Here is a 13,513-nt window from a genome sequence, read left to right as displayed (position 1 = left end):
TCCTGGTGGTTTCGAACTTCTTCCACTTACGGATGATGGAGGCCACTGTGCTCACTGGGACCTTCAAAGCAGAAGAAATTTTTCTGTAACCTTCCCCAGATTTGTGCCAAGAGACAATCCTGTCTTGGAGGTCTACAGACAATTCCTGTGACTTCATGCTTGGTTTGTTCTCTGACATGAACTGTCAACTGTGGGACCTTCTATAGACAGGTGTGTGCCTTTCCAAATCAGGTCCAGTCAACTGAATTTACCACAGGTGGACTCCAGTGAAGCTGCAGAAACATCTCAAGGATGATCAGGGGAAACAGGATGCACCTGAGCTCAATTTGGAGCTTCATGGCAAAGGCTGTGAATACTTATGGACATGTGCTTTCTTAATTTTTTTATTTTTAATAAATTGGCAAAAACCTCAAGTAAACTTTTTTCACGTTGTCATTATGGGGTGTTGTGTGTAGAATTCTGAGGGAAAAAAATGAATTTAATCCATTTTGGAATAAGGCTGTAACATAACAAAATGTGGACAAAGTGATGCGCTGTGAATACTTTCTGGATGCACTGTATATACATATATATAGTGCCTTTCATATCTATCTATCATATAGTGCCTTTTGTATCTATATATTTATATATTATATATAGCCTTCCACATCAACACTACTGGACAAAAGTTTTATAACACCTCAGTTTTTATGGAAATGCACTCAGTTTAATGTCTTAATTTTTCATGAAATCAAAACATAGAACAAATAAGTCAAGGAATCATTAAGTGTGCACAATATTATTCACAATGTTGATTCATCAAAGTAGCCACATTTGGTGATACGACAGCCAAACACACACGTGGCATTCTTTCTATAAATTCTATAAGGAGAGAGCTGCCTGAGGAGATCAGAGAGAAGATTATAGACTGGCATGTTCAAGGCAAAGGCTAAAAAATATTTTAGATTAAAAATAATTGTGAAGACATTGAGGGTCCTATGGGACTGTAGTCAACCCCCCTGGATGCACCTGCAAGTGGAAAATTGACCTCAGAACAGGCAGAAGGACAGTGAGAATGGCAGACAAAAAGCCAAGGACCACTTCCAATGAGCTGGGCTCTGAGGTCAAGGACCATCAGTGTCTGATTGCACCCTCAGTCGCTTTTTGGGTCATGGTGGGCACAATGGAAGAAGACCCAGGAGGACTCCACGTTAAAAAAAGTCAGACTGGAATTTGCTAAAATGCATATTAACAAGTCACATTTGTTCTTTGTGTTGTTTCTGGGTGCCATTCTGGGTTGGGGATCACCCAAGTGCGCCCCCTGCAGGTCCCAATCCTTACCAGTTAAACCTCATGTCTCTGCATTACCAAACAGACCAACTGGCACCAAAGTACAGCAGCATTTCCTGTTTTGAGAGTCTGTCCACTAATGGTCACTTGTGTATGTGCAGGACTCCGAATCAGAGGAAGAGGAGCATCGCCATCGCTCCCAGAAAAGGAAGAAGCGCAGTCACTCTGCGTCGGCATCGGACAGATCCTCCTCGCCCGAGTCAGGTACCAGCCTCACACTCTTTTGCTCACTCAGCAGGCCCAGGCCACACACTCTTCACTCGTTTTTTTTTTTTTGTCCCCTTTGTTCAGATCGCAGCTCCAGGAAGTCCAGGAAGCAGAAAAAGAGCAAGAAAAGGCATCGGAAATCAGTGAGTCTGCTCCCTGTATCTACAGTGGGCATAGAAAAGAATCCCACCCTTCGAAATATTCCCATTTTTCTTGCTTTACAGCCTTAAATGAAAACTCACAAACTAATATTTCTTCCCTGCTTTACTTACTCAATGCCACCTCCAACATCCAAGTGAAAGAAATCACAGCTAGCTTTCAGAAGAATTATAAAAAATCAAAACCAAGACCTACTGAGATTAATAAAGGATCACCACCCACCCCCATGTCATTGTCCTTTTGTTGACCCCCCCCCCTTTGCTTTAATGACAGCCTCGAGTCTGTTTCTTCTCTATCAGCTTTGCCCATCTAGATTTAGCCCACTTAATATTTGCCCCTAAACTTCTTTACAGTTTAACTGTTCAAGTTCGGTCCAATTGGCTGGTGAGCATTGGTGGTCTGCTATCTTCAGATCTTTCCACAGATTTTCACTGTGATTGAGGTCTGGGCTCTGACTGGCCACACCAGGACATTCACTTTTTTCTCCTTCAGCCACTGTGTGGTCCATTTTGTTGTGTTCTTCGGGTCGTTGTCGTGTTGAAAGGTGAATATTCTGCCCATCTTCAACATACTGGCAGAGGGTAGCAGGTTTTCCTCAAGAATTTGACAGGATTTTGCCCCGTCCATTTTTCCTTCTACCCTAACGAGAGCCCCAGGCCCCCCACAACAAGATACTGCTCCTCCATGCTTTACTGTAAGTATGGTGTGTTGTGGATGGTGAGCTGCATTGATGCACCATTTGGTATTGAGGCCAAATAGTTTGATTTTGGGATCATCTGACCAGAAGACCTTTTTCCATTTGGCATCAGAATCTTCAAGGTGGCAAAGCTCAAACGAGCCTTAATGTGGCCTTTCTTGTGAAGTGTGACCCTCCATAACAAGCCACAATTGTGGAGCGCTTGTCAAATTGTTGTCATATGCACACCATTAATGACCACTCTGTGCCATCAATCCTGTAACTCCTTCAAAGTGGCCATTGGCCTCATGGTAGCCTCTCCTACCAGTTCCTCTTTTTGCTCTTCCATCCAGTTTGGAGGATCCCAGTAGTACCAAACACTTCTTTATGATGAACTTTACTGGGCTCCTTGGGACGGATAAAGCCTTTGAGATTTTTTTGACTCCATCTCCTGCCCCATGTCTGTCCACAACTCTATCCCTGAGATCTTTTCAGAGTGGCCTGCCACCCATCATCAGGTGTTTGCTGTCAGTGGCACTGCCAAGGAAGGGAATGAATGGACCAGGAAGAGCTTCACTAATCACACTCATTACAACTGATCACAGCCAGTAACCACAATGGAAATAAATGGTGGGCACTGACACCTGATTGAGTTTAGGAGGGAGGTGATCCTTTATTAATCTCAGGATTTCTTCTTTTTGATTTTTAAAAATTTTTCTGAACTGTAGCTGTGATATCTTTCACTTGGATGTTAAAGATTGCATTGAGTAAGTAAAGCTGGAAAAAATATTAGTTTGTGTGTTTTCAGTTAAGGCTGTAAAGCAAAAAAATGGGAATATTTCAAAGGGGGGATTCTTTTCTATACCCACTGTATTTATTATATGCCAGGCCTCGTGCCATCACCTGCTCCTGTTCTAATCTGATATCCTATGTATAGGGCTCTCCAGACAGCGAGAGAGAGGCAAACAAGGAGAAGGGCAAAAAGGAAAAGGAGTGGGCTGAGGGCCACAGCCGGTCCCCCAAAAATCCTTCGAGAAAGGAGAAGGTAAGCAGAGCGCCCCACCATACTCGGGCACTTGAGAATGAATGCCATTGACATTGCATTCCTTATCTTGCTGTTGTATTGACAGCTTGACTTCCTACCCTGGTCATTGCAGGTTTGTGGTGCTGCAGATTTGTTTATTTAATTACGTATCTGAGAAAAGGATTAGGGCCCTAATTTGGGTGGGGTGGGGGGGGGACGAGTACCTAAAATGCCACCAAACCAGAGTCTGAATAGGCTAGGTGGCACCAAAGCTAAAAGGAAAGGGAGTGGGCTGAGGTCTCCAGCTGATCTTCCTAACATCCGTTGGGGAAGGAGAAGGTAAGCAGACGCCCCACCATACTCAGGCACTTGAGAATGAATGCCGTTAATGGAGAGGAATTACAGGTGCATCTCAATAAATCAGCAAAATGAAAAGAAATAAACACTTGAAATATATCACTCTGTGTATAATGAATCTATATCATATATGAGTTTCACTTTTTGAGTTGAATTACTGTAATAAATTAACTTTTTCAAAGATGTTATTTATTGAGTTGCACCTGTATTAAGGATAAGATTGAGCAGCACCTGGCAAGTACAGGAGTGTCGGTGAACAGTCAGTGTGGGCTCAGAAGAAGGAGGTTGTGTTTTACTAACAGGCGGGAATTCTATGAGGAGGCAACAAAAGGATACGACCAGAGTGGAGCAGATGATATTATTGATGTTTACTGTCAGAGAACATTTGATAAGGTGCCACATGAGATGGTGGGCATCAAACTAACAGAAGTGGCAGGTCAGGGTGTGGGGTGTAGGTGGGTGCAGAATTGGCTCAAACACAGGAAGAGGAGGGTGATGGGGTGAGGACCTTCATCAGAATTGAGTGACGTTAAGAGTGGTGACCAGCAGGGGTCAGTGCTACGGCCGCTGCTATTTTAAATAAATATAAATGATTTAGATAGGAATATAAGGAACAATCTGGTTAAATGTGCAGATGATACCAAGATAGGTGGATTAGCAGAAAATTTGGAATCCGTTATATCATCACAGAAGGACTTGGATAGCATACAGGCTTGGGCAGATTTGTGTACGATGAAATTTAATGTCAGTAAATGTAAAGAATTACACATAGAAAGGAAAAATGTTAGGTTTGAATACACAATGGGGTCTGAAAATCGAGAGTCCACCTTATGAGAAGTATTTAGGAGTCATAGTGGACTCTAAGATATTGACTTCCCAACAGTGTTCAGAAGCCATTAAGAAGGCTAGCAGAGTGCCAGGTTATATAGCGCCGTGATGTGTGAAGTACAAGTCCCAGGAGGTTTATAACACACTGGTGAGGCCTCATCTGGAGTCCTCTGGTCAGTTTATGACTCCATAAAGACACAGCAGCACTGGAGAAAGTCCAGAGAAGAGCGACAAGGCTGATTTGAGGGCTACAGGGGGTGAGTTATGAAGAAAGATTAAAAGAGCTGAGCCTTTACAGTGATGAAGAGGAGGAGACCTGACAGAAGTGTTTAAAATGATGAAGGGAATTAGTGCAGTGGATCAGACGGTGACTTTAAAATGAGTTCATCAAGAACACGGGGACACAGCTGGAAACTTGTGAAGGGGAAATTTCACACAAATATTAGGAAGTTTTTCTTCACACAAAGAACGATAGACACTTGGAATAAGAGACCAAGTAGTGTGGTGGACAGGAGGACTTCAGGGGCCTTCAACATGCAACTTGATGTTATTTTGGAAGAATGAAGTGGACAGGACTAGTGGGCTGAGTGGCCTGTTCTCCTCCACATTGTTCTAATGTTCTAATAGCATGTCAGGTTATATAGCGCCTTGATGTGTGGAGTACAAATCACAGGAGGTTCTGCTCATGTCTTTATAACACACTGGTGAGGCCTCATCTGGAGTCCTGTGATCGGTCTATGACTTCATAAAGACACAGCAGCACTGGGGAAAGTCCAGAGAAGAGCAACGAGGCTGATTGAGGGCTACAGGGGGTGAGTTATGAGGATTCAAAGAGCTGAGCCTTTACAGAAATGAAGAGGAGACCTGAGTGAAGTGTTTAAAATGATGAAGGGAATTAGTGCAGTGGATCAGACGGTGAGTTTAAAATGAGGTCATCAAGAACATGGGGACACAGTTGGAAACTTGTGGAGGGTAAATTTCACACAAACATTAAGAAACAGAGAACCACAGACACGTGGGGTAAGTGATCAAGTAGTGTGGTGGGTAGTAGGACTTTAGGGTCCTTCAAAACGTGACAGTGTTTTTTTTTAGAAGAATTAAGTGATAGACTGGTGGGCTGAATGACCTGTTCTCATCTAGATTGTTCTGATGTTCTAAAATATCATCTTGCTGTAATATTGGCAGCTTTGACACTCTACCCAGGTAATGCCAGGCTCTTATTTCATTACATATTTCTGAAGACAATTGGGACCCTATAAGGGGTGGAGGTTCTAACCAGTACCTGAAGTGCCATCTCAAGCCAGAGTCTGAATAGACTAGGTGGCACCAAAGCATAAAGGAGAGGGGGTGGACTCAGGTCCACAGCTGGTCTCCCAAAAACCTTTAAGGAAGGAGAAGGCAAGCAGAGCACCCTGCCATACTTGCAGACTTGACAATGAAAGCCATTGATGTAGACCTTCGTCTTGTTCTATTGGGAGCTTGGCTTTCTACCCGGGTAATTCCAGGTTTGTGGTTCTGCAGGCGGATTTATTTTGGAACATATTTGAGAAAGTGATGGGGGAAATAATGGGGGGGGGGGGGGGGGGGGTTTAACAAGTACCTGAAATGCTATTAAGGCAGAGAGTTAGAATAGACAAGGTGGCACCAAAGCAAAAACAGAAGAACGAGTAGGCCGAGAGCCATGGCTGATTTCCCAAACATCTGTCAGGGAGGGAGAACGTGAGCAGAGCAGCGGCCCACCGTACTCAAGCACTTGAGACTGAAAGCCATTGAAGTAGAAGGCCATATTGATGCACATCAACTTGTCATAGGTGGGCTGTGGCATCAGGATCATCTCCCTATATATATGTCTGTCTGTACGCTTTTCACGAGAGAACTACTTAACAGATTTAGATCGGGATTTTTTCCTTAATTTGCTTGAACATTCCGGTTGATTTTGCAACTTTTCTCATTGCGGTAAGTATTATAGTTCGGTTACGGCACTGGTTTATTCACACGAATTCGAAGGACAGGCTAAGGGGAGCGGTAGGTGGGCGGGACCTCAGATTTAGGGGAGGTGGGAGTAGACCTCAGGTGTAGGGAGGTGGGCGGGGACCTCAGGTTTAGGAGAGGTGGGCGTAGACCTCAGATGTAGGAAAGTGGGCAGGAACCTCAGGTTTAGGGGAGGTGGGCGTAGACCTCAGGTGTAGGGGGGGTGGGCGGGGACCTCAGATTTATGGTAGGTGGGCGTAGATCTAAGGTTTAGGAGAGGTGGGCGTAGACCTCAGGTGTAGGGAGGGTGGGCGGGGACCTCAGGTGTAGGGGAGGTGGGCATAGACCTCAGGTGTAGCGAGGTGGGCGGGGCCATCCTCACTCGCACACCAGCCTCTGTTCTAGTTGCTGTACGTCTCGCAACGTGTTGCCTCTGCTTAGCTAGCAATGCCTGTTTGTTCAACAGATATTATCAACTGCAGATTGTTAAGGAGTAACGTTTGATGTAGAGATCAGAGTTCTGTATGTTTTAGAAGGTAGCTGCTCATTGGCCATGTGCTTTTCTCCCCACGCGGGGGACGCTGTCCCGTCACAGTTGAACACGATCAGATACAGTGCCAATGTTTGACTTTGGAGTGTACCGACCTTCCACTTGGCCAGAGGTACCTTGCCAACATTTTACACTTTTGGCAAAGAGATCACAGCTACATTCTCGCCCTGATAGCAAAACCAAAAATATTATATATTAAGAGGCCCTTGGATACGAAAGCTATCAATGTAAATTCTTCTTAATACAAATTATTAAATTTTTTTTACATTGATTTTTAAAGTTTGTCCTGCTTCACTACTATCCGGGCAGAGCCACGGGGGTACAGCTAGTATTAAATAAACAATCGCGCCCCGAGAAGTGCAGGCTCCAATCAAGTGTGGGATGTGCGTAAAGGCATTTCACTCCTCAGTTAATCGAGGTGCTGGCTGATCACACCACATACACGTGTAGAGGTGGGCAGAAGAGTCAGGTGCCACGGAGGAAGTGGCTCCTCACACCTGCGCCCAATTAGGTAGGCGATATCAGAGGAGCCTGCGTGGCAGGGAAGGGTCAGAGAATGAATGAAAGAGAAAAGATGAAGGAAGGAACGGAGGAGGTTGAAATAGAAAGGAGAGAGAAAGTACCAGAAAAGAGAGAGAGAGCCTGGCTGAAGGAAGTGAAGGAGGGTAGGTGGTCTGGAGTGAGCCTCAGAGGTGCAGGAGGCTGAGCCTGAGGAATGGGGGACACTGCTATTGAGCGATCGCCAGGGAGTAGGAGTGGCTTGACATGCAGTGTCTCCCGCTGACGCCGAGGGACAGGCAGTGGGAGATGTGTGCGGCTCGGTGTGGTGCCCCACGGTTGTCAATGGGGACCCCCAGCCTGGATATACTGTATAATGGTTGACTGCACCTGTTGGTTGGGTGTCTCCTCGATTGCCTGATAAGCTCAGGAAAAGTCGGCATTGAGAAGTCAGCATTGGGGCTCATTGCTGTTTCGAAGGAACTTTGCTTTAACCTCATTTTTATGAAATATTATTTTATTTAATGGCTTTTTAACCTCCTCAGGGCACATGGACAGTTTTTAAGGTTTATTGATTGATTTAGAGATTTGTATTTGAACACTGCTTATTGTTGTTTTTTTTTTAATATAAACACTTAATCACCTTTTTGCACCAACTCCTTGCTTGGTGCATGTATGCGTTCTCATTTGCCCGGCTCATCTCGGTTATGACTATCGACGATCCGGGATGAAGAGGCTCCCGGGTGAAATAAGTGGGGGGGAGCTAACCCAGACGGTCACCCTACTTCCTATTAGCAGCTTGACTTTCTACCCAGGCAATGCTAGGCGGGTACTGATGGCGATTCATTTATTTCATTACGTATATGAGAAAGCGATAGGGGCCCAATGGGGTGGGGGTACCGAGTACCTGAAATGCCATTGAGCTAGGGTCTGAATAGGCTAGGTGGCATCAGACCAAAAGGGGTGAAGGAGTGGGCTGGGGTCCAAAGCTGATCTCCCAAAAAACCCCTTAGAGTAGGGGTGCCCAATATGTCGATCGCCATCGGCCGGTAGATCGGAAAGGTAGTGCAGGTAGATCGTGTTGCATTCAAAAAAAATTTTTGTTAAATGTTAGTCTTATCATATATCCTCCCTATGGCATTTGCCACTTGATTGACATACAGGCGGCCAGTCTGAGATCTCTTTTTCTTCTAACACACTGGTCATCCCGTACGCACGATCAAACGTGAGCTACTGCAAAACTCTGGCTATCTAAGTGATCTAGTTAGCCTTCCAATTTATATCAACTAAAGAAGGGATTTAAAAAAAAATGTGTTCGTGGGAGGTTATGGTCTGGATGTGGAATTGGAAGAGGATTTTTCTCTTTCACAATGTCACAATCGAAGTGCGTTTGTCTGATCTGTCACTCTATCATTGCTATTCCAAAGCAGGAAAATGTGGAAGGGCACTTTCAAACTGTTCATAAAAACTACGAAACTGACTTCCTTCTGAAATGCGATCTGAGAAAGAGAAAGGAGAGGGAACTAAAATCGCAGTTAATCAGACAGCCGTCATTTTTCACTCGGCTGAATTCAAAAGCAAAGGCAGACACACCGAAGCGTCGTTCCGGGTGAGTCACTCGATCATTAAGCATAAGAAGTCCTTCCATGATGGAGAGATGATAAAAGAGGCCTTCGTTGAGACAGATGGCTAGAGAGAAATTCCTGCTGAGATTTCGAGACCCCTGGCCGGAGAAAAAGGAGTTTCTCCTTGTCATTAAACATGCAGAATACAAGCAACTTAATAACGATCAATGGCCGCTAGACTTGGCTCTTTTTTTCCCGATCTGACCAACATGTCGAATGAGCTTAATTTACAGCTGCAAGGAAAAGAGAACTCCGTGGTCAATATGATTAGCCCAGTTAATGCTTTCAAATGAAAAATGCAACATCTGTCCTCAAAGCTGCAGCGCCTTGATCTGGGGAACATCCAAAACCTCACGTCAGAGCTGGAGACGCAATGGAAGGCGTGTGCACAACTTGACAGCATACGCTACACAGAGCAGATTGAAAATTGTAAGTCAGACTTTGACAGCCGGTTTCAAGACTCAGCTTTACTTGAGCCAATCGCTACATTTAAGTGCTATCCATTTAGGGAAGATGTTGAGGGGGATTCACCCGCATCAAAAAGTGCAACACTGTTTCACCTAAAACTCCTCTACAGTGGAGGATGAGATTTTGACACTACAGGGTGACATTCAGCTGAAGTCTGGGGCTCTTGGACAGTTTTGGAACTCACAGAGGAAAAGTACCCAAACATGAGGAAATGTGCTGCCTCCTTGACTCGGCCTCGTCTCTACTTATTTATGCCAGTCAGCCTTTACCTACATGAAGATTATTAAATCCAAATACTGTAGTGACCATAAATGAATTGAATTGTTATTGTGCCATAAGGGTTATTCAGTTATGTAAGGTACGACAACATATATTTTATGTATAAAGTATACTCAGTATATAATATAACATTTTTAATGGAGGTACAGTGCATCCAGAAAGTATTCACAGCGCATCACTTTTTCCACATTTTGTTATGTTACAGCCTTATTCCAAAATGGATTAAATTAATTTTTTTCCTCAGAATTCTACACACAACACCCCATAATGACAACGTGAAAAAAGTTTACTTGAGGTTTTTGCAAATTTATTAAAAATAAAACAACTGAGAAATCCCATGTCCATAAGTATTCACAGCCTTTGCTCAATACTTTGTCGAGGCACCTTTGGCAGCAATTCCAGCCTCAAGTCTTTTTGAATATGATGCCACAAGCTTGGCACACCTATACTTGGCCAGTTTCGCCCATTCCTCTTTGCAGCACCTCTCAAGCTCCATCAGGTTGGATGGGAAGCGTCGGTGCACAGCCATTTTAAGATCTCTCCAGAGATGTTCAATCGGATTCAAGTCTGGGCTCTGCCTGGGCCACTCAAGGACATTCACAGAGTTGTCCTGAAGCCACTCTTTGATATCTTGGCTGTGTGCTTGGGGTTGTTGTCCTGCTGAAAGATGAAACCGTCGCCCCAGTCTGAGGTCAAGAGTGCTCTGGAGCAGGTTTTCATCCAGGATGTCTCTGTACATTGCTGCAGTCATCTTTCCCTTTATCCTGACTAGTCTCCCAGTCCCACAGCATGATGCTGCCACCACCATGCTTCACTGTAGGGATGGTATTGGCCTGGTGATGAGCGGTGCCTGATTTCCTCCAAACGTGATGCCTGGCATTCACACCAAAGAGTTCAATCTTTGTCTCATCAGACCAGAGAATTTTCTTTCTCATGGTCTGAGAGTCCTTCAGGTGCCTTTTGGCAAACTCCAGACAGGCTGCCATGTGCCTTTTACTAAGGAGTGGCTTCCATCTGGCCACTCTACCATACAGGGCCTGATTGGTGGATTGCTGCAGAGATGGTTGTCCTTCTGGAAGGTTCTCCTCTCTCCACAGAGGACCTCTGGAGCTCTGACAGAGTGACCATCGGGTTCTTGGTCACCTCCCTGACTAAGGCCCTTCTCCCCCGATAGCTCAGTTTAGATGGCCGGTCAGCTCTAGGAAGAGTCCTGGTGGTTTTGAACTTTTTCCACTTACGGATGATGGAGGCCACTGTGCTCATCGGACCTTCAAAGCAGCAGAAAGTTTTCTGTAACCTTCCTCAGATTTGTGCCTCGAGACAATCCTGTCTCGGAGGTCTACAGACAATTCCTTTGACTTCATGCTTGGTTTGTGCTCTGACATGAACTGTCACTTGTGGGACCTTCTATAGACAGGTGTGTGCCTTTCCAAATCATGTCCAGTCAACTGAATTTACCACAGGTGGACTCCAATGAAGCTGCAGAAACATCTCAAGGATGATCAGGGGAAACAGGATGCACCTGAGCTCAATTTGGAGCTTCATGGCAAAGGCTGTGAATACTTATGTACATGTGCTTTCTCAATGTTTTTATTTTTAATAAATTTGCAAAAACCTCAAGGAAACTTTTTTCACGTTGTCATTATGGGGTGTTGTGTGTAGAATTCTGAGGAAAAAATGAATTTAATCCATTTTGGAATAAGGCTGTGACATAACAAAATGGGGGAAAAGTGATGTGCTGGGAATACTTTCCAAATGCACTGTAGCTCATTTCAACCTGGTCATATTAAAAGTAGCTCGCAAGAGGAAAACAGTGTGGGCACCCCTGCCTTAGAGGAAGGAGAGGTTAAGCAGAGAGCCTTCCATACCTTCAGATTTGGGGGGTGAGAGCCGTCGATGAATCCACTATCTACTGGCAGCTTTGCTTTCTACCCGGGTAATTCCAGATTTGTGTACTGCTGCAGATTCATTTATTTCCTAACATATATGAGAAAGCAATAGTGGCGGCTGGGGAACTCCATCAAAATAGACTCGGTGGCTTCAAAGAATTTGGACTTGACTGGTAAAACATTAAACCATTTCAGGAGCTCATCTGGCAGCAACGGGTGGGAGGTAAAACCTGACATGGCCAACCTCCTGTAGAGGCTTCAGTCACTTAAAGCACATGTCATAAAAACACAAGGAGAACACACAGGCTTCACACAGAAGACCCCCAACCTGAAAATGAACTCGGGTGCAAGTGCCGAGAAGCAGGGGGACTAGTCACTGTGCCTTAGGGGTCATTTTTAGGCTCTTCCAGTTGCACAGAGGGACAAAGCAAGACAGGTTAAAGTTTGAACCAGTTACCTGTTTTCAGTTTTCTATTTTTATTATTTACAGTGGGTATAGAAAAGAATCCCCCCATTGAAATATTTCCATTTGTTTGCTTCACAACCTTAAATGAAAACACACAAACTAATATTTTTTCCAGCTTTACTTACTCAATACAATCTAGAACATCCAAGTGAAAGATATCACAGCTACAGTTCAGAGGAATTTTAAAAAATCAAAAACAAGAAATCCTGAGATTAATAAAGGACCCCCCCCCCCCCCCCCCCCCCCACCTCAATCAGGTGTCACTGCCCACCATTTCCATTGTGGTTACTGGCCGTGATCAGTTGTAATGAGTGTGATTTGTGAAGCTGTTCCTGGTCCATTCATTCCCTTGCTTGGTAGTGCAACTGACAGCAAACAACTGACTATGGGTGGCCAGCCACTTTGAAAAGACCTCAGGAATAGAGTTGTGGACAGACATAAGGCAGGAGATGGAGACAAAAACATCTCAAAGGCTTTATCAACCCCAAGGATCCCAGTAAAGTCCATCATAAAGAAGTGTTTGGTACTACTGGGACCATCCATGGATCCTCCAAACTGGATGGAAGAGCAAGGAGGAAACTGGTAGGAGAGGCTACCAAGAGGCCAATGGCCACTTTGAAGGAGTTACAGGATTTGATGGCACAGAGTGGTCATTAATGGTGTGCATGTGACAACAATTTGACAAGCCCTCCACCATTGTGGCATGTTCAGGAGGGTCGCAGTTCTCAGAAAGGCCATATTAAGGCTCGTTTGAGCTTTCCCAGAATGCACCTTGAAGATTCAGATGCCAAGTGGAAAAACATCTTATGGTCAGATGAGACCAAAATCAAACTATTTGGCCTCAACATCAAACGTTACACCAATGCAGCTCACCATCCACAACACACCATACCTACAGTAAAGCATAGAGGGGGCAGCATCCTGTGGTGGGGGGCCTGGGGCTCTCGTTAGGGTAGAAGGAAAAATGGATGGGGCAAAATGTCGTCAACTTCTTGAGGAAAACCTGCTACCCTCTGCCAGAAAGTTGAAGATGGGCAGAATGTTCACCTGTCAACACGACAACGACCCGAAGAACACAGCAAAATGGACCACACAGTGGCTGATGGAGAAAAAAGTGAATGTCCTGGTGTGGCCAGTCAGAGCCCAGACCTAAATCACAGTGAAAATCTGTGGAAAGATCTGAAGAT

At 44.7% G+C, this 13,513-nt stretch overlaps 1 protein-coding gene across 4 annotated transcripts in view; it reads left to right on the top strand.

Annotated features, from left to right (window-relative positions):
• Positions 1 to 13,513, top strand: part of LOC114649588 (pre-mRNA-processing factor 40 homolog B-like) — a 138,743-nt gene that overhangs the window by 116,913 nt on the left and 8,317 nt on the right. For all 4 annotated transcript variants that reach the window (XM_051925041.1, XM_051925042.1, XM_051925043.1 and 1 more), the window contains exons 24-26: positions 1,431 to 1,533; positions 1,621 to 1,679; positions 3,309 to 3,416. In XM_051925041.1, the coding sequence (XP_051781001.1) occupies positions 1,431 to 1,533; positions 1,621 to 1,679; positions 3,309 to 3,416 (270 nt within the window). The remainder of the gene's footprint in view (positions 1 to 1,430; positions 1,534 to 1,620; positions 1,680 to 3,308; positions 3,417 to 13,513) is intronic.

Source organism: Erpetoichthys calabaricus, chromosome 3, assembly GCF_900747795.2.
Source record: "Erpetoichthys calabaricus chromosome 3, fErpCal1.3, whole genome shotgun sequence".
NCBI lineage: Eukaryota > Metazoa > Chordata > Cladistia > Polypteriformes > Polypteridae > Erpetoichthys > Erpetoichthys calabaricus.
Note: the sequence above shows the minus strand (reverse complement) of the source record. Positions and strands in the feature narration are given on the sequence as shown.